Source organism: Wyeomyia smithii, chromosome 3 (assembly GCF_029784165.1).
Source record: "Wyeomyia smithii strain HCP4-BCI-WySm-NY-G18 chromosome 3, ASM2978416v1, whole genome shotgun sequence".
NCBI lineage: Eukaryota > Metazoa > Arthropoda > Insecta > Diptera > Culicidae > Wyeomyia > Wyeomyia smithii.
In genome coordinates this window covers 18,254,739-18,276,222 of record NC_073696.1, presented here as the reverse complement: position 1 = coordinate 18,276,222, position 21,484 = coordinate 18,254,739, and the positions used below count along the sequence as shown (strand labels likewise).

General features: G+C 38.8%; 2 protein-coding genes across 2 annotated transcripts; both read left to right on the top strand.

Annotated features, from left to right (window-relative positions):
• Window positions 1-455: 455 nt before the first annotated feature.
• Window positions 456-14,973, top strand: LOC129731106 (uncharacterized). Its single transcript, XM_055690872.1, has 4 exons — window positions 456-757; window positions 14,099-14,330; window positions 14,390-14,520; window positions 14,578-14,973. Exons 1-4 carry the CDS (start codon window positions 655-657, stop codon window positions 14,877-14,879), a joined length of 768 nt encoding a protein of 255 aa, XP_055546847.1. The 5' UTR covers window positions 456-654; the 3' UTR covers window positions 14,880-14,973.
• Window positions 14,974-16,435: 1,462 nt separating this feature from the next.
• On the top strand, window positions 16,436-17,537 carry LOC129731105 (uncharacterized). Its single transcript, XM_055690870.1, has 4 exons — window positions 16,436-16,622; window positions 16,687-16,936; window positions 17,005-17,135; window positions 17,196-17,537. Exons 1-4 carry the CDS (start codon window positions 16,550-16,552, stop codon window positions 17,489-17,491), a joined length of 750 nt encoding a protein of 249 aa, XP_055546845.1. The 5' UTR covers window positions 16,436-16,549; the 3' UTR covers window positions 17,492-17,537.
• The last annotated feature ends 3,947 nt before the right edge of the window (window positions 17,538-21,484 follow it).

Genomic DNA, 21,484 nt, shown 5'->3' with positions numbered 1-21,484 from the left:
AATGCATCGAAGCAGGCGCTCGGGAAGCCGGCATTGTCCAGTAAGAAACAGGAATTTACGAGCCACTCGAGAGCCGCACACACCTTCATTTTCTCACCTCGGAGGTGAGCCCTACTAGGAAGGTTCAACCCCAGAAACAGGTTGTCGGTGGGAATGAACCGACTTTGCCATTATCATCCCTCCGCACTGTCTATTTTCTGTGCACAGCATAAAAATCACTCTCGTTTTGCTGTGCTCTCGAAGTCGAAGTTTTATTTATTACTCTCTACTACCGTTGAGGGACGAAATAACAGCCGGTGGATGATAATTGCAAGTGACGATCGAGGCGTACGATCATGGGTGAGCGGTAGTCGGACCTACACGGCCGGGTGTTTGATTCTGGGAACCGACCGACCAAGCCGGCTTCTTCGCTGATAATAATTGCACTGACGATCATCATTCTGGCATCGTAAAATGACCATTATTCAGTTTCTTTCTCCGCTTGGGTTTATTGGTCCGTTTCGTTAGAGCGAGCGGCTCAAACGATCCGGAAAGAATTTCATTCGTGAACTTACTTTCGCGTCCGAAGGAAGTGTTGTTTTGGGGTGTCCGTGCGATAGTGTCCGAGGTGATAAGCGTGTCAAATTTGAGTAGCAGCAACGACAAAGGTGGAATATGATTCCAACGGGGAAACTGAGCCGGGTGACGTTTGCGGTCGTGACTCCGCTGCTGCTGCTGCTGTTCGCAGGAATTCTAACGGTTGTGGATGGATCACCACGTAAGTGCTCCAATATCCTTTCTTACACTCAGGGGCTTGGTGCCGCTTTTCAAGCCCTAATCAGTTTGTGGTGTATATAAATAGACTCGTAATCGCAGAAGTCATAAATCACAGCCGGAATCTGAGAATCGAACCGCAAACCGGGTAGGCGTTTGTTCTTTTTTTGTTATAGTAGAAGACTTCCGGAAATGGAAGATTGTACCGCATTGTGAGTGATTGAACACACGCGGAAGAAAGAAGAGTGCGTAGTTTGTGATTACTGTATCGCTTTATTCTCGTACAAGACGTGAGTAAGAGATCGCGAACCAGGTGCTGTGTGAGATGGGTCGAGATCGTCCCGCGGTAATTACCTCTTATGTTACGAATGATCTGCCCTCCGCTCCGGCTGGACGGCAAATCACGCAAAACAGGTTGGTGATAGAAAGAAGAGAGAGTGGGAGAGTAAAGAACGGTGGCGGTAAGAGGCAAGTTATTCACACTCGACATTGGCCTTGAATCATCGTGTGTATGTACGTACCACCTCGTGTATGCTCCCGGTCATATCATCCGAACGGAGTCTCCTGCGATCGGTACGACCGTAAGTGCCGATGAAGCTCGTGCATTTTTTTTTTTCGCAATTTGAAGATCTGAGGGGTGTTTTCGAACAATTTTTTGGCGTAGAACTGCGTCTTATTTTAGGAAAGCAAAAATTTGGTTTCTGTTCGATGCCAAATAAAAACAGCGTTAACCACGTGCAAGAACGCCACGCACAGACGTTGAGAATAAATTCCAATACAACTGATGTCTCGAAGGAATACGTGCTATGGAAATCGTAATTTTGTGGCTCTAATTCTACCTCATATTTGGAAGTGTGTGAATAATAATATCTACTATGAAGACATGCCTCTTTCTCTGGTATATGTAAGTAGATAGTTCTCGAACCCGGCGCGTTGTTTGATAGTTAAGGCTTGTTCTGTTAACATCATATCTAATAAAGTACCCGCTGCTCACGCATGTCAACTTTCACTGGCTGGTTTGCATACCAGATGTAAACAAAGCAACACAAGGCAATCTAGTTACCCTGGAGCGAGTTGAGTTTGTTGAAGGCGTGACACGCAGATGCCTTTGCTAATTATACTCTAGTTTGAAATGAGTTTTACTAAACCTTGCAGGGAAATGTGACCATATTTATCACCTCACTTTGGAAAATGGAAAAGATAATTTCAAACATTAATTTTCTAACACATTTCAAGCCACATCAGTGCTGTACTAAACCGACGATATGGAAGAAATGTCAGAATGTAGTCTTTGCTTTGTAAAGTCCTAGTATACCTCTGCATTCCTACAACGACCACGAAAGGGAGTATTTGTTATTGAGTTACGTTTTTGAGCAAAATTCACTTTGATAAGTATTATGGCCATTCAATTAGAAAAATGTTACAATTTACCGTTTTGATTCAAACTTCGAACAGTCTCAAACTTCAAATTATAGCTAGTGTAATAAAAAGAATGAATACTATATACCATTTCCTTCCTTTAAAGGTCCTTCACCCTGTGATGTATAGCTCTTTACTGTAGGGCCACCCAGCAGACGGGGATTCGAAACGTGTTTTAATCTATATAAATAGCACCTCAATGCAACAACAATAAAATAACCTACATGCTAAACATTTAAGATCGATGGGAAAGTTCATTTTCCGTTGATTTTTTAGTGCAAGAATTTACATCATAGCTAAAGTGTTCTAAATTTGATGCAGTACGGAAGATATGATCATGAACACATAATGTGAGTTAAATAAAAATGAATTATTACCGGAATATATATAGTTTCGTAAGCTGTCAGTGGTCACGCACACGCCAAACGCAAGTTACTAAAACTGTCTTCTTTCCTAGCAAACTATGAACCTGAGGTACACCGAAGTTTGTTACTTTTTTAGGTGTAGCAACCACAAGTTACCATTGATTGCGTTTAGTCCTCTACACACCTCCTCTCGCCTGATACGGACCCATTGAAGCGTGAGGAAATCAGAGTGAACTGAGTTTAAACTTTCTTAGACACACGAGTTATTATTCGCACATGGCTAAATGTTCTGATCCAGTTGCATCGACAAAAACCGCAAAAAATATAATGTTTCGCTGGAGACAGAGGAAGATTATTTCGGGATGTAAAAGGAACGTAGTATCATAAATATTCAGCATGACCCAGAGATTTGAAATTGGCCAAACCACTATCAGTTGATTATGAATTAGTCCTGTAACATCATACAGCTCCATCAAAATTAGGTTGTTAAGAGATGGCATAAGATGGCACCCGACTATGAAAAAGTTAAGTACATCATGGGTTATTTAAAACAAGAGCTTCAGCGTAATCTTTCAACTATACTCTGGCGTTCAAACTGTACGGTTAAAGCGATTATTCCTTTGCCGATATGTAAAAATATCACCAGTCAATACGTTTTAAATAACAAGATATTATGTTATTGCTTTATAAATATAGATACAGTATAAGCTTACACTATGAGTCATTACTTTGAAACATGATGTCAAATTTGATTAACAGTTTTTATTTCAGATGTTTGAAATATCGCCATGTAGTTTTCGATTTTTCTGAAATCCAACATAGGTACTGTTCTACACAAACCAAGCATTTGATTTGTTTGAAAAAAAAAAAAGAACAAGACAAAATTCCGAAATCGACGTAAAAAACCACTTGAATTTCGAAATTCGCGTAGAAAACGTTATTTGCTAAAGATTTTTAACCATTTCTGCTGAATATTTTCGAAAAAGGATTAACAGCAGTGTTATTTCCACCTACGAAATGAGCTGAACATCACGGAAAAATATAAAACGAACGATCCTTAGACATTCTAAATAAGCGATTTTAAAATGAAATTCCATTAAAAAATTCCGCGTCAAAAACGACTTTTCTGAAAAATCTGCGTGGAATCCGAATTCTAGGCTTTGCCATGACTATTATAGAGTACGGTGTCAAACTTTTGCACGAGTGAATGATTTCTGGATTAGTTCAGTATTTTGTCGTAGGCAACTATTTTGCAAATTGTTATGTTTTTCTCGATCACATTTGTTTTCGTTTGTTTTGTAAGTTTTACTTGAAATGTAACCTCATACAATTGAAAAATTGAACTCTTATTATACAACGTCGAAAGAAAATTAATAAATCATTAGAATTTTTTTTCGAAAATGGTTAAATAATGGAAAAAAAAGTTCTGTGCAGTGGTTCCGTATGGGAGGCAAGATATTCATTCGTCTTCAAATAAACGATCAATCCAAGCATTTTCATGATACACTGGAAGAAGGATGTTTCTCACAGTTAAGGTTAACATTTGAGTTTCAAATTAGCGTAAATCATCTGCATCGAATTGTCGAATTGTCATAGTTGAATCTTGATTCCAAACTAGATTTTTCGAAGAAGCTTCATCATTTTGAAATAAATACCAGTGTTTGTAGTGAGTCGAAGTAATAGTCCAACATGCATTTTAAAAGTGGCTAGCCACTACGAGTCAACTAGTTTAATAATAGTTAGTAATGAGGAGGAGTAATAAAGTTGTCGGATAGAAAAGTGTCCGTTGTGCTGTTCTGAGATAAAATAAAATGGATTAACTAATATGAGATTAATTCTCGACATGTCAATAGTGGTTGTTGTGCTGTTTTCTGTAACTCAAACATAAATTGAAATAAATTAAGAACGCATTAGGCTGATACAAATTTCGAATTCTTTTTATGTCCAAGGTCATCAAAGTTAGCAAAGGGGGTGGCAAATAATAAATAACACCGAGACGAAAAAAAAAAAGAAATATCTTTGATCAAAGTTTGTGTGCAAGTTAAGACGTTTGTAACTTGCACTCAAATAAATGTTGAAAAATAACACTTTATTATTATTATTATTATTTATTTCGCTTGCCTTTTGACGACACTCTCGCTGTCACTGGACTTGGTTGTTGCTAAATGAAACATTCATGCTGTCGGAAAACCAATAAAATGGTCAAAACGGTTTGAGCTTTTTTTTTCTTCCCCTTCCAATATTGAAGATTTTTGAAGGGGGGGGGGGGGGGGTTGACATAAAATTAAAATAAAATTTGTAACGGCCTTACTAAGAAAAGTTAATTATAAAAACATAAATACAGTCATACCTCGATATAAGGCAACCTCGATATTACGTAACTCGATATAACGTAACTTTTACTTCGATATAACGTAACTTTTTAAAATGTATTGAAGTCGAAAATAAATGATACAGCAACTGTTTTTGGGCTATAAATTGCTTCAAAAAATGTTTGTAGTAAGTTTTGAAACCAATGAAACCAATGCAAAAATTGTCCAAAATGGGCATGAGGAAGGTTTAAAAATACTTATAGGTTATGGGAAATAGGTTTCACGCATCCTTCAGTAATTATTCACAGTGTTGCATTAATTAAAAAACTTTTTTTTTGCTTGTTGAAATTTTCTCTAAATGGGCATAAGAAAGGTTTAAAAATACTGATAGGTGATGGGAAATAGGTTTTCGCGCATCTGTGAGTAATCACCAACAGTCTTGCATCAATTAAAAAAAATTTTTTTGCTTGTTGAAAATTGTCTTAAATGGGCATAAGAATGGTTTAAAAATACTGTGATAGGTGATGGAAAATAGGTTTTGACGTAGAGCTACGTTTTACTTTAGCATACCACACAGGGATGCAAACTGAAAAACTCTGACGAAATTTGTCCCTTTTCAAATGCTTATAGGTCGGTTGTTTTTCAACCGATTTCCTTCATTCTTGCAGCAACCGATTGGAAAATTATACACGCATCTGCCCAAATGCAGAAAAATGTTGTTTGAATCTGCGAACTATTGCACTACTGCAAATTGTCAAGCCTTGTTGAAATGAGAATAACGTCCTCTCATTGGTCGTTTGCTGGCTTTCCCTAAAAAGGTCGACATTCCTAGTTAGCCGTAGCGTAACTAGCTGTAGCCAGCGTTGCCATTGTGCCAGATAAATCTGGATTTTGCCAGATTTCTGTTTGAGCGCCAGACAAACAGATAAACCTCAGAATCTGCCAGATATTTGCCAGATTTTATCCGCGTCGTCTCGCAAAAAGGTCATCACTGCAAGATGAGCCGTGCCTGGCCTTTACCTACCAACACCCGACGAGAGCAAAGAAAAAGGTCATCACTTTCAATTCTGCCAGGAATTTTATCCAAAAATAAGTGACAGATTTTTGCCAGACTTTTTATTTTCGTTTTGCCAGATTCTTTTCAAAACTTAGTGGCAACGCTGCCGTAGCGTAGCAGTTTGCGCCAGTATCAGCTAGTTTGCCGAATTTGCTTTCGGCTTGAAAAAATCATTTGCCGGTTGGTCACATATCATAGCGGTAGCAACAAACGTTTCGGATTGCCGGTTGAGGGCTCAGGCCTTCTTCCCCACGATGAAGCTTGGTCTTATTTTGGCAAACAACAGCATGTTGTGCACAGCTAGCCTACCAATCTAAATTAACTATGTGTGAAAACAGCTTTAACCGTGTGTTGTATGAGTGCCTTATTCCCCCACTGTGGGCAGCACAAAGATTGCGTTCACCATATCCGATTTTGAACAGCAAACTACATTTACCAAGGTAAATTAACAAGTAATTGAAGATTAATGATTTTTTATTTTTTTTTAACGGGGGCCTAGTGTGGTTGGTAACGTCTCCGCCAACCACGCTCGACGCCTGGGTTCGAATCCCACCGCCGACATAGGTGTCGATGGTTGTGAGGTGGCGTGATCCACTCACAACCAACCCAACTGGTCTAGATTCAATCCTAGCCGACACCGGGAGATTTTCTGAGGCGAAAAATCTCTGGGATCACGCCTTCCATCGCATGAGGAAGTAAAGCCGTTGGCGCCTGTCCGTTAATAAACGGGTCGTGAGTTAGGGTCCTAGGTGTGGAGTCGCCTCCCTGGGCGTCGATTATTGGCCACAACAGTGGCGGAACTAGACCGACGGAAAATAAGCAAGAATAAAAAAAATTAATGATTTTTTGAAAAGGACTCGAGTGCTAGACTTCGGAAACAAATGCTTTCTCATTCTGTTTAATCAGTGATATAGGAATTTTTATGCGTGAATAAAAGGCCGACAACCTTTCAACAGCTGCTCGTTGCACGAAAATATGAAAATATTACACTTCATTCAAATGTTAGGGCGCTTTAACAAAGGCGATTGATTCGACTTCACAGCAATAATTTATACTGGATTCAGAATTTTGTCGTCTCCCAGCCGCAGAGTTCCAACACGATATGCAAACACGCAACAGCGAGCAAAAAAATCGCTTGACGTTCCCAGCCGCAACAAGATACGGGTTATATCGTTGCATGTGCGAGAGCACCATCGGTGTTTTTCCACAGGAAAAAAATTAAATGCGAATTGTGGAATCTCGCCTGAAGAAGATTAGATAATGGTAAAACTCAACAAAAAGGCGGGGCCTATATCAGTGCATTCTTTGGTTATGAAAGGGTGTTTTTGGTCGAGTTAGTCACATTCTTTTGGCGAACGGTTAGACGGACGGACTGTCCATAGGATTATAGCGGCAGTAGATTGCTGCATCGGATTAGGCCGATGCCATGGTTCACGCGAGTGACTTCGGCTTGCCGTTCCCCCGGCGCTGGCAGTGGCAGTAACAGCGGCGGTGGAAACCGTTGGTAGCAGCGACGGTGGCAACGGCGTTGGTAGTGGGCAGCTGCAGTTCCTCGTTTAGTTCGGCTTCCCTTCGATCTGGGTTGGAGCCCACCAGTGGTAATCCAATTCAGATATCGTTGAGGTGAATACAGCCAGAAATTTTATGAGACCAGCACCTCCAAGTGGTCTAAGAAGCTAACGCTATCCAGCGTGTATGTATATATAGCGTATGTGCATATCTATAGCGTGTGCGGAAAGATTTAAGCGCTATGCACACTGCTTCAGTGCCGGGACCGGGCCGGATTCGTGCCGGGCAGTCGGATCTCAGCCAGAGCACGGTTCAAACACGGAGGCAGTGTGAATGCATTGAAATCCCAGAGAGAACACGAACCCGGCCCAAAAGCAGTGTAAGGAGCGTTTTAGCGTGTGTTGATAGCTGTAGCATGTGTGTGTTTTTTTTTTTTAAGGGGGGATTTGTTAGTAGCTTAAGTATTTATGATAAATATTAGTAAATAATGAGTATGTGTGTCCAATCACAAATGGTGACTTCTCAACACTGTTAGAAATTTGTAATTTTAATTGTTAGGATTTGTTTGCTTTCGCAATTAGGACTTATCATTCGTAGGGATTTAAACCTACTTGTCAGAAAAGGGGAAGTAAACTTACAACTAACTTAATTGCTAACTTATTGGCTATAAAGAGAGCTTATCGTAGCAATTGAGGATTGCAACGATTTTTGTCGAAAATTGTTAATAATTTTATTTGACATAGCTTCTAATGGATCAACACCAGTAAGTCTATGTAATTCGAGTGTACCAAACCAAGGAGGACGCTTCAAAACCATTTTCAGAATTTTATTCTGAATCCTTTGGAGCGTTTTCTTCCTTGTTGAACAGCAACTTGACCAGATCGGTACAGCATAAAGCATTGCTGGTCTAAAAATTTGTTTGTAAATCAAAAGTTTGTTATTTAAACAAAGTTTAGAATTCCTGTTAATGAGAGGATATAAACATCTCGTATATTTGATGCACTTGGCTTGTATACTCTCAATGTGCTCTTTGAAAATAAGTTTTTTTATCATAAATTAGTCCCAAGTACTTAACCTTGTCGGACCAACTTAAAATAACCCCATTCATCTTGACAACGTGATTATTGTTTGGCTTGAGGAAAGAAGCCCTAGGCTTATGCGGAAAAATTATCATTTGAGTTTTAGAAGCATTGGGAGAGATTTTCCACTTTTGCAAGTAGGAAGAAAAAATATCTAAACTTTTCTGCAATCGACTGCATATGACACGAAGACTTTTTCCTTTAACGGAAATGCTTGTGTCATCGCAGAACAATGACTTTGTGCATCCTGGAGGCAAATCAGGAAGATCTGAAGTGAATATGTTGTACAGGACTGGACCCAAGACTGAACCTTGAGGTACACCTGCTCTGACAGGAAATCTATCAGATTTTGAATTCTGAAAGACAACCTGCAGAGTTCGATCAGTAAGATATTTTTTTAAAATTTTGATTAGGAAAATTGGAAAATTAAAAGTTCGCAATTTCGCAATCAAACCTTTATGCCAAACACTGTCGAATGCTTTTTCTATGTCTAAAAGAGCAGCTCCAGTGGAATAACCTTCAGATTTGTTAGCTCGTATCATATTAGTAACTCTGAGCAATTGATGAGTTGTGGAATGCCCATGGCGAAATCCAAACTGCTCATTTGCAAAAATTGAATTATCGTTGATGTGTGACATCAATCTGTTAAGAATAATTCTCTCAAACAGTTTACTTATTGAAGAAAGCAAACTGATTGGTCGATAACTTGAAACTTCAGCTGGGTTCTTATCCGGTTTAAAATTGGAGTAATTTTTGCATTTTTCCATAATTTGGGAAAATATGCAATTTTGAAGCAGCAATTGAAAATTTTCACTAAAAATTCCATTGTGCTCTCAGGGAGATGTTTGATTAGCATATTAAAGATTCCATCGTCACCAGGTGCTTTCATATTTTTGAAATTTTTAAAAATTGATTTTATCTCATTCAAGTTAGTTTCAATTATTTCTGCAGGTAAAAAATTCTGGGAAGAAATTAAATCAAATTGACGTGTGACTTCATTTTGAATTGGACTCACAAAATTCAAATTTGAGTTATGAACACTCTCAAACTGCTGAGCAAGTCTTTGAGCCTTTTGTTCATTGGATACAAGAAAACGTTCACCATCTTTTAAAACTGGAATAGGCTTTGAAGGTTTCTTAAGAATCTTCGACAGCTTCCAAAATGGTTTTGAATATGGTTTCAATTTTTCAACTTTAGTCTCAAAATTTTGATTTCTCAGAAGAGTAAATCTATGTTTAATCTCTTTCTGTAAATCTTTATAAATAGTTTTAAAAACAGGGTCACGAGAACGTTGATATTGACGTCTGCGGACATTTTTCAAACGAATTAGAAGTTGAAGATTTTCGTCAATTATTGGTGAATCAAATTTCACTTGAGCCTTTGGAACAGAATAATTCCTGGCATCAACAATTGTACATTTTAATGCTTCCAAAGCGGAATCAATATTCACTTGGTTTTGCAAATCAAGATCATTATTGAAATTTCTCTCAATATGAGTTTTGTATCTTTCCCAATTAGCCTTGTTATAATTAAAAACAGAGCTCATAGGGTTTAAAACTGATTCATGTGATAAAGAAAAAGTTATTGGAAGATGGTCAGAATCAAAGTCAGCATGTGTGATCCAATCACTACATACATGACTTTGATCTGTTAGCACCAAATCAATTGTTGAAGGGTTTCTTACAGAAGAAAAGCATGTAGGACTAATAGTATCCTGAAGAACAATCATTGAATAAAATTTTCCCATTGGAATTACTTTGAGAATTATTCCATGAACGATGTATAGCGTTAAAATCGCCGATTATGAAAAAATTGCGAACGATTTCTGGTGAGTTTTTGTAAATCACCTTTAAAATAATATTTGAGCTCGCGTGTGCATTGAAATGGTAAATATGCTGCGGCAATAAATAAAATCCCAAGTTCAGTTTGAACTTCAATTCCCAAAGTTTCAATAACTTTCGTCTCAAGATGGGGAAGAGCACGATGTTTGATTCGGCGATGAATAACAATTGCAACTCCACCGCCGGAACCCTGAATCCTATCATTTCTATGAACCACGTAATTGGGATCATATTTTATTTTTATGTTAGGTTTCAAAAATGTTTCAGTAATAATTGCAATATGCACATTATTTACTGTTAAAAAATTAAAAAGCTCATTCTCATTGGCCTTCAATGAGCGAGCATTCCAATTTAATATTTTAATTGTTTTATTTAAAATCATTGCTAAATTTTAAATTAGAAACAATTTTAATAGTAAAATTTGTGCCCATTTGAATGGCTTCAAACATTGATTTTGCCTGCAACATGGCGTTCATAAGATCGAACATTGCCTGTTGCAAAAAAGAAAGTTTACCTGCCGTAATAGGCCCCAGGCAGTTGACATTAGAAAAATATTTTCGTCAGCAATAGTAGCTGGAGTAATAGGTGTACAATTATTTTCTAGCGTGTTTTGTTTAACGGTCATTTTCGAACTACCAACACTAGGCGGTATAATGTTCGAACTACCTGTAGCCTGTGCATAAGTTAAACGGGTATGCAAAGGCGTAGGTAAACTATGCGTCACTGGTACGCTTGGAGAATTTTGTTTTGAAGTTGGTTTTAATTGAGAAATTGAATTTTGTTTACCTTGCCTTGCCTTAACAATTGCTAAACGGACTGGGCATTGAAAAAATTTGACATATGGTTGCCGTTACAATTCGCACAGCGAAAATGTTTACTCTCTTTCACAGGACATGTGTCCTTTTTGTGAGAAGAGTCTTCACAATTAAGACATTTTTGGTCCATGTTACAGAATTTGGAACCATGGCCATAACGTTGGCAAGTACGGCATTGGGTGATATGCTTTTCACCTCCGCCATACTTCCTATAAATTTCCCACTTTACACGCACATTATACAAAGCATGTGCTTTTTCAAAAAAATTTAAGTTGTTAACCTCATTGCGGTTAAATGAATTAAATAATTAACAAGGGAAATTCCAGTTCTCTGACTGTTTCCGCCTCGTGATTTTTGTTTCATTAGAATTACTTGGGTAGGGGCTATGCCAAGTAATTCTGTTAAAGTAAGTTTGATCTCATCAACGGTTTGATCGTTGGTGAGACCTTTCAAGACAACCTTGAACGGCTTGGCGTTCTTGGTGTCATATGTAAAAAATTTGTACATCTTGTCAGTTAAATACTGAACAAGACGATCACGACCCTTTACTGAGTCGGCTAATAAGCGGCATTCACCTCTACGGCCAATTTGATAGGTAACTTTAACTTCAGAAACAAACGTTGAAAGTTCCTTTTTGAATATATTAAATTCAGAAGAAATAGTTACCACAATAGGTGGAACTTTCTCCTTTTTAAAGATTTTATATTTTGTATAGTTTCATTTTTAATAACTTCCATTTCACCAGCTTCTTGCTCAGGCAAGAAATGCCTCTCTTTTTCTCTCCGCAGCGATGCGAGGTTTCTTTTTCCGTCCAGCCATTTCAGGTGATACGAAAAAAGTTAAAACAAATGTTAAATTCAAAAGTAGGTAGTCTTGAGAAATAACTTTCAGGTAGTCTTTAAAAGACACACTGACAAAACACAAACTTTGAAGCTATAGGCAGTCAAAGACCAGTCCACAAGCAACCGAAAAAACGTCTGATCTGTAGGACAGTTCAAGACGCACTGAGCTGTAGCATGTGTGATATTTGATTTGTGAGATGTGTGTGAATGATATGGTATGATGTGTGTTTGTGTGTGTGTATGATATGTGTGTGTTTATGATATGGTATGATGTGTGTGTTTGTCTGTATGATATGGTATGGTATGCTGTGTGTGTGTCTGTATAATATGTATGATTGTGTGTGTCTGTATGATATGGTATGATGTGTGTGTGTCCGTATAATATGGTATGATGTGTGTGTTTCTATGATATGGTATGATTTGTGCGTGTGTGCTGTGTATGGCTTTTAACTCGGCACGTTCTGCTAACAATGCTGAATCCGGTTCACGAAATTCACAACCCTTCATTAGTAGACATTATAACCCATTTCTCAAGCAAAATATTGGTATTATCAAAGTTTTATGGCGCTCGATACAGCCAAAAAAGTGCTATAAAACTTTGATAAAACCAGTTGTGTTACTAGGGTAATGAAACACTCAATGCATTTGTTAATAGTGTACGTAGTTGTACGTCATTTATGCGGTCGTGTCTTGGATACAACCTCCTACTATTAATATTTACGTATCTTTGAGTAACCTATTGTATCAAATGAAAAAATTTTTTTTTGCTTCTGAAAATATTCTTAAATGGGCATAAGAAAGGTTTAAAAATACTTATAGGTTATGGAAAATAGGTTTTAGCGCATCTTTGGGTAACTATCAACATTCTTGCATAAATTAAAAAAAAAATTTTTTTTTGCTTTGATATAACGTAACTCGATATAACGTAACGACAATAAAAATAGAGTTGCCTTATATCGAGGTATAATGTATCTTGCCATTTTACATGGTATTTTTTCCAATTCAACATTGCCATCCTAACGACAATGATATAACAAATATTATATTTTCAGGAACATTTCTATTGGTATTCAGTGAAAAGTGATTTTTTTCATTTTATACTCATTTTTACACAATATCATGAACCACCCTATGCCGAATAAATGAACCACCCCAATGAAACATAATGTATTCGATGCAAGTTATGGTGTATATCATTATATAGGGTATTTCGAGAGCCTAGCGATCAATTTCAATAAATAAATTCTAAATATTTTAAACTCCGCCTTCCACAACTGAAAAAACGAACGAAAGTCCCCGAGAGTCGATTTTTGAAAAAAAAAAATTTTTCGGATGACACCAATTCTCGACGTTTCATGCGTTTTTAAGTCATTTGGCATCAAAATTTTTTTTTCGAAAACCGACATTTCACGTACCCCCCCCCCCCCCCCTTGGGTGATTTTTGGGTTTTCAAAAAAGCCAAACTTCAATCGCTTTGCGTCACCCCATTTAAAGTCCGATTGATCTGAAATATTGTACAGGGTGTTTTTTCGAGCAGGTGAACATTTTGTATAGGGTTTTTTTTTAATTTTCTGGTCACTTTTTTCCATACGATGATTGGCACCCTAATGCACGTACACTAGCACTGCTTTTAAGACGCAGGGCGAACAAGGCAGGATATGGTGCCAGTGTTACTTACGGAAACTACTGTTATCTCTTAAACGAAGAATTGATTCAGAATTTGCTAGAAGTGTCTGTTAGGCTGTGTCTCAAGTTTGAAGATCGTTTTGCAAACTTCGAACCTCTCATTATAAATAGCGTTCAAAAGTAATTATTTTCTTTTGTTTTTATGAGCTATAAATGTGGTCATATGACAATCTACGTGTCTAAAAGTTAGCGATTAGTGAAAGCTCCGCTAATATGGGTTTAGCGTTTAGCGTTTAGCGATTATCGAGCTGAATTTTCCAGTTAACGAATTATCGATTAGCGTCGCTAAATTTTTACTTAGCGGTGCAACCACCACTAACTGTTGGTAATTGTTTGTTGATTTAATTTTTTTTCAAACTTAAATGCAGTTTTTTGTGTATCAATATTTATTTATCAAATAATTCCTCATATCATTTTCAGAATTCGAAAACAATTCTGGCTGCAGACGTCATTCGCCTTCCCTCAACAAATGCATCGAGCGTTGGGTTCAGGAGTTCATTACATCCAACGGGAAAATCTCCGGCCGGAATGACATGTCCATTGATCCGTTGGCCTTCCCGAATGCTACTCTTGTACGCAACCGACACATTCAAACCTATTTCCTCAACAGGGAGCTTCGAGGCTTCCGGAATGCGTTCGTGACGGATGTCAAGTAATAATGCAGCGTGAAAAACTTACAGAATCGAAAATAACCCAAATCTAATTTTTCAGGGCAGATCTAACCAAGCTTGAGTTTATGCTACAATTTCACATACCCGCACTGGACGTTCATGGCTCGTACCGAGCGGAACTAGCGGCCGAGAAGCAGATCGCAGAATGGGCCAAAATGTTTTCCTCTTTGCGTAAGCATTTTTCAAACGAATATTTTAACAATTTTTAAACACCGTCGAATCTTGTAGGTAACTCCACGCTACGAATTTATCTCAAAGGAATGACCTCCCAGACGGAGAAAGGGATGTACGTCCGAGTGAACATTACCGATTTCGATTTGACCATCGGTGATCATACCGTCGGCTTCGGCTGGTTCACAATGAGCGGTAACTACTCCGAGTACAGCCAGAGCTTCGATCTCGAGCGGGGCCGGAACATTCTGACGATCGTGGAGGATGAATTTACGCAGAGCTTCCGGGAGAAGTTCCAGCTGTTGCTGAACGATATCCTGCGGCTGGCTCCGTTGGAGCGATTCTTCCCCAGCCATTAGCCGTTGCGTTGCGTTATCAAATGCACGCCACACTAACTGTAGGGCAATGTAAATAGAGCTTTATTTGTATCAATAAATAATATTTATTTTTGTACGCATCGTTGGTCATTAACTTGTTAACGTCAAAGTCCATTCACTTCTAATTTAGTTCGGAAAGAAATTGAATTGTTTTGTTCAAAGAACGAAACAACAAATTGCTTACCACAAAGCTATTCAGAGAACATTCATAAATGACGTAGTATTCGAAGGGGGTGGAGGGGTTTCAGTTTAGTGACGAAATGTGACGAGGGGGAGGGGTTGGGGTCAAGAAAAGCTGCGTAGCAAATATGAAACTAAGAAAAAAGTTTGGATTTGTTCTAATTGTTCATTTTTATTATTTCGTTTTCTCTGTTTAGGGTCATTTTTAATACTTTCTTGTTTTTTCTTATACATCAATGTATGTTCTTGATAGTAAAATTTACAAAAATAAATTGACATGGATGGGGGGGGGGTTCTTACGAAGCTGCGTCATTATTTAGAGGGGTTTGTAGCTTTGTGACGAAATGCTACGATGGGGGGGAGAGGGATCAAAAAAACCTCCCTTAGCTTATATTATTAGCATATTGGAACGAAATCGAAATCGTTTTGATTTCACTTGATCGATAGTCAAGTAACAAACCACACGTAGGTTGACCGTTGCGCCGATTGTGCGCAAGCTTGCTTACAAATTTCTTACTTGCACACAAGGCCCCGCTCATCCTGACCACAGTCAACATGTTTAATGTTTGACCAGCTTTTCGCCATCGTCATCAGAGCTCGAACCGACGCGTGCGCGTGTGCTGGAACTGGTGAATGAAAGGCAGCTCAACAGCGGCGAAAAAAAGCAGATCTCCCGCCGTTTCCCTTTCAGCCTTCTGGAATCGCGAAAGTCTTCGCGCCATGCAACGGAGGGAGTTTGCCACGCGCTTCCGTCCGTCGTCGGTGCCGTTCAGTTCATTGACGCAATTTTGGCGACGGCGTTTTTCTCTCAATGAATCGTTGATTGTTGGGCCCGAAAATAACGAGAGATGAAATGCTCGATAGCCTGCAAGCAGCAGGTCCCGAGAATTGGAGTATATAGTGAATCGAAGACACACGCAGTTTAGCGTTCGATGGCATCCGTGTCGGTGGTGCGGGGAGTCCGTTTATAGAAATAGAACAACAGTTGGGGTGCACTTTAGCGCTGGTGATCGGTCAATCGATTCATGGCGGGGAAGGTTCTTCCCATGAATTGAGAACAACGCGGGGGTTTGGTCCATTTTTTTCTTGCATATAAAGTCTGTTGCATTTCGGGACCAGCTTGGACTGCTCGAGAGAAAAAGAGATGGCTTACGTGCGCTGCCCGCCGAAGCGCCACCATTTAATTAAATCAACGCGAATATCAATTGGTTGTCATCGCTGGCGTCGATATGTGCGAGCGTGATCGTGACTTTCCACTGGAAAGGCCCATCCTGCGATCGGCAATACTTTTCCTCTCCGGAGGACTGTTTTTTGGCAAATAATAATTTTTGCAACATATTTGAAACGGCAACTGAATGTGAATCGTGACGATCAAGCGGCTCGATCGCAGTCTCGATCCATCGTTGGTGCCGTGCGGAGTTTAGGTCCCGTCTACGAAGCTTTGGCTGTGATCCCCGGTTGTGTGGAGCAAAATGGTCTCTCTGAATATATATCTGCTACTGTTGGCTGGAATTCACCTAACTCTGGCTGCTCCAAGTCGTGATCGTAAGTTTTTCTTGTTCTAACCAATGGCTAGTTGATACTTAAACCCGCTTGTTTGTTCGGACAGGTCGACGCCAGGAAACTACTACAGGTTGTCCAAAAAATTCATCCGAACTAAATGAATGCGTCGGTACTTCGATACAGTACTTCGTCAACTTCATGGCTAGCGGGAAGCTGTCGCCGAAAGTAGCGATCACTCCGTTCGACCCGCTTCTTCTCCCGAATATGACGATCAGTCATCAGGCGAAAGAATTCAAAGCCATTTACGTTAACCGCTATTTGGTGGGACTTAAAAACAGTTTTATTTACGATACGAGGTATTCGCAAGTGAATGAACAAAAAACTTTTTTGTAGTCTGATAGTTTGTTTTTAAAATTTTCAACAGCGTCGATTTGGACAAATTGGAGCTAAGCATGACTTTCCTGATGCCTGCTCTGGAGTTGTTAGGCATGTATTCCGGCGAATCTCTGGTAGACCATGAAGGTTCCGAGAATTCCATCCTCACAATTTCAGTGCGTAAGTAACCCATAATGTTACTCGGTTTTCCATTAACTAAATCACGTTTGTAAATCACAGGAAGCTCAACGGCGAAATTTCGCGTGAAAGGTGAACTGTACAAATCCCCCGAGCATCTGGAGTACCTTCGGATTTCCGGTGTCGACGTAGAACTAAGCATGGGTCCGTACGTGATAAACGATCTGGACCACAGTACGCACATTCCCCGCGTGAATCGGCACTTGAACGACATTTCACGGCCCGAGTTCGTTAAGCTAATCGAAAAAGACCTTCGGGTACAACTCAGTTCCCGGTTACAGCACATCGCTAACGAAGTGCTAGCACTAGCGCCTTACGAAAAGCTGTTCCCTGTATGAAAAAAAAAACGCCAACCTCATAAATAAAACGCAAAGATCTTCACGCACACAGATATACACCGCTCAGTCGGCAACCATCAATTGCCAATAAAAACAATGTATCACAATGTATCACAAGCTCCTTTCGCCTACTTTGAGCACCGCCGCCGCCAGCTGCTGCGATGCAATTCTGTCTCTTTCTCCCACTGCGCCGGCCGGCCGACTGGTGGCAGATGACGAGCGAGGTCTGATTGGTTCAATCAAAATGGCATTGATGCAGTTCAAAAGCCTTCGCGGCCAATGGGAGTGCATCTCCGTGGGCAGCACGTATTACGCCTCGACTTATTCATGTTTGTCTCTTGGTCACCCCAACTGTGGATGGGATGCAAGAACGCGACATTCGCAGACGGGGTCCAACGACCCTCGAGAGCGCATCGTCGTGGCACGCGGCCTCGGACGGAGTGCAATTAATTTCTCGAACTGCTGAATTTTCGGCGCATCGCTAAATTTTGTAGGCCGGCTGTTGAACCTTCCGTTTGACCTCAGCAAGCAGACGGGGACCTGACGAGGAGAGGCAAGAAAACAAACGGGTTCCATGGCAAGGGAGGGACATAATTAGGTTGTTTGGGTGCGACGAATTGTGACGATCGTCTCCTTTTCTACGGTTGATTCGGTGACCTGTGAGCCAGGAGTATAGTTGCGCATCTGTCTTTGTTACAGAGGAGAACTTTCTCACTTTCTTCCTAGAACCTAGTTCTTTGAAGGTGTATCTTGGATTTTGGAAGTTTTGTCTAATAATGTTTGCATTTTGTTTCTGTTTTCTCAAGTTTACTCAAATATAAAGTTTTCCAAATATTTAGAATAAGTATTACAAGTAGTTCACGTTTTAGGAATCAACTCAAGTTGGAGCTCTATGACGCTAACCTATTTCAAGCATTTCCATCCTGTTTTTCTTCTTCTAAGATATTAGTCTTCAAGAGTATTAAAATAATAAAAATGATGAGCCGTATCCCTAGTAGAGTACAAAGTTTCAAATGTTTGACTGTTGTTAAAGTTTTTCACCATTTCATCTCTTATCCTGAAACCAAATTTTCGGAAAGCATACAAAATCATAATTTGCTACACAAATGATTCCAACTTTTAGCAAGTATGCGCGACATATATTGGCAGTAAACATAGTTTTGGTCAGTTTTTATGTCCAAATCACCGACATCCGGGAGCACTGCTGCATTTTTTTACTTTCTCATGTGATAAAGGATGTGACTCCAGGGATTTTTGGTGTATAGTTTGTAGAGATAATTCATCCACTCTTGGAAAATATTATGCCCTACTAACCAAGGTTTCATATTATCTTAGGCTGACCGAGTCTATGTAATACCATGATGAAAAATTAACAACATCAAAATCCATCAATTAGTCGAAGATGTTCAAAGAGTAATAATTTTTTTTTCAATTTATCAGCTTTGACAAGTTCTGGAGGTGAAAGAAATCTGGGTTATATGTTATCTTTCATTGGATCTTCGTTTGAAGTTTTCTCTTGAAAGTGAGTTTATATTTCAATTTATTATTTTACCGATCAGAATTGAATGTTATTTCGATTGTATTTATAGTTTTCAGGTTTATCAACAAAAAATTATGTTACTGTTCTTGATTTTTCTATAAGACTTGCAAGGTACACTCTCGATAAAAATTGTATCACCTTGGTTGAAGGATTTTTTAGGATTTTTTTTTCTAATTTTTGCTAATTTTCTAAACATAAATTTATGAAATTTTCTGAATATTCTGTTCAACAATCCATGTTACACTCATCGACAAGATATTTAAAAAATATAAAATGAGCATAGCATAGCATATAACATATTTGATCGCCCGTGTGTTGCCCGCGATTAACCAAAATCAGCTGAAATTGCACAAAGAACCGTCAAAATAGTGCCTAGGAGTAGCAAGACATTTTCAGTATACAATTCCTGGTGATCTTTCTTTTCACTGGTCAATAACGTAGCTGGCCACGACCAATGCAGATCAATAGAGGAAGGGATATCGGGAGTGTTAGTTCGATACATGTTGCTACTGGAGACCGAGGAATCCTCTGCATCATCCACAAGTATCAAAGGAAGGAATTAGTGTTAATGGAAAGGAATTGATCTGGATCCATCGAGGTTGATGGTGCAATCTTTTCTACACAAATTTGGGCCCGATATGGTACTTCTCGGTCTCTGGGCCACCGGCCACCAGGAGACGATATAAATGAAACCGCACCACGATTGCTGCATACAGGAGAATCGAAGTTTCAAATTATGTTCAGCAACCTACAAATCGTAACAATTTTTATCACACCAAACAATATAATCCCGATATTTATTGCGAATAATTACGATATTTAATTTATTACGATATTTATCGAATGAACGAAACCTACTCTGAATCGCAACGTGCTGGAATAGAACCAACGGACGGGCAGTCTTCAAATAAATGATTTGGTACACCTCGGAAGTCACAACACACCGAAAATCCTTAGATGAGCAAAGCTCACCCAGGCCGAAAACGTTTTTACGCCGGAGCATTATGCGCGACCGCTCTATTTCCTCGTACCGACGCATACGCACAGGGACACGATGTTTCGCGCCGATTATTTTTTACTTCTCGAATAATTAAACTAAGATACCTACTGAGCATAAAAATTGGCAAAGTTTCTTGCATTCATAGCTCGAAAATTTATGAAAATGCAAATATGCATATCGAACTAAACAGAGTTCTGAGTTGTGATACAAAATGCCAAAGCAATCGCAATCAAAATTTAGTTGCCATGTCAGCTGACGAGATTTCAACAATAATTCAAAATAATTAAATAAAAATTGTCTATGTGTTTCAACATTTGTTCAAAAGCTGCAAAAATCATGAAACAAGGGCATAAAACTGGACAAAACGTCCGTAATCGTCCGGTCAGAGCACGAACGATAAACTTCGAAACGGCTAACTAGCAGCGTATTTTAAAGTATCGATGGTAGTTCACTGCGCACACAAGATGCAACGCAATAAAATTAAACATCGAACATAACACATGAAGCCGATCATGCTCCTGCCCATGCCCTTTTCACACACTGAAAGCGATCACGTACGCGAGAGAACTTCAAAAACGACCTGTTAGAAGCTTCAGAAAAAAAAACTCTTCATCGCTGTTCGAATCGGATGAAAAAAAGGTTGCGTGCATTTGCATGCAAAATGCTTCTTGAGAGTGAAAAAAACACACAAGCTGTATGATTTAGGAATTAGTAGTATATATGATTTGTATCGAAAGTTTGTTGAATATCAATTGAAAAGATATTTTGAAGAGAAATTAAAAAACAGCAACAAGATAACTAAAGTTATGCAAGACTCTTAAAGCTCTTCATACAGCTATGAAAAGTTGGCCATAAAATTATTATTCACGAAAGATCAGATGCGAAAAAATGAAGACCACTACGGACGTAGTTTTGTGCATATTTTGCAGCAAACATAGTTGGTACTTTTGAGAAAAAAGGTTATTGCTGCGAATACAAAGATATGCACCACTTTTTACTGTTTGAAATCTTTAGAGATCGTAAAATATGAAAAATTTTAATGTATAAAACGCAAAAAAAAATAATATTCGAAAAACATATGGAAATTGTCAGTTATGTTGTGCTAAAATAAAATGGATGAATTCTTATTATTCTAATTCACGACATATCAATAGTTGTTATTGTGCTGCTTCCTGCAGCTGAAAACATGGCTAAAAACATGACTTGAAATAAGTTATTACAACAACATTGCAGCGCAACTATTCACCGTATAAACGCATCCAAACAATATAGATATTATAATTTATTTATCTAACTAGTTGGCCCGTAGTGGCTAGCCACTTTCAAATGCATTTTGAACTATTGAAAGTTAGCATTTATTCTAAAATGAAATTTTTATTTTTTGAAATATCGAGTTGAAGTTCAAGATGTAACTATGACACTATCGACAATTCGATGCAGATGGCCAGCTCTG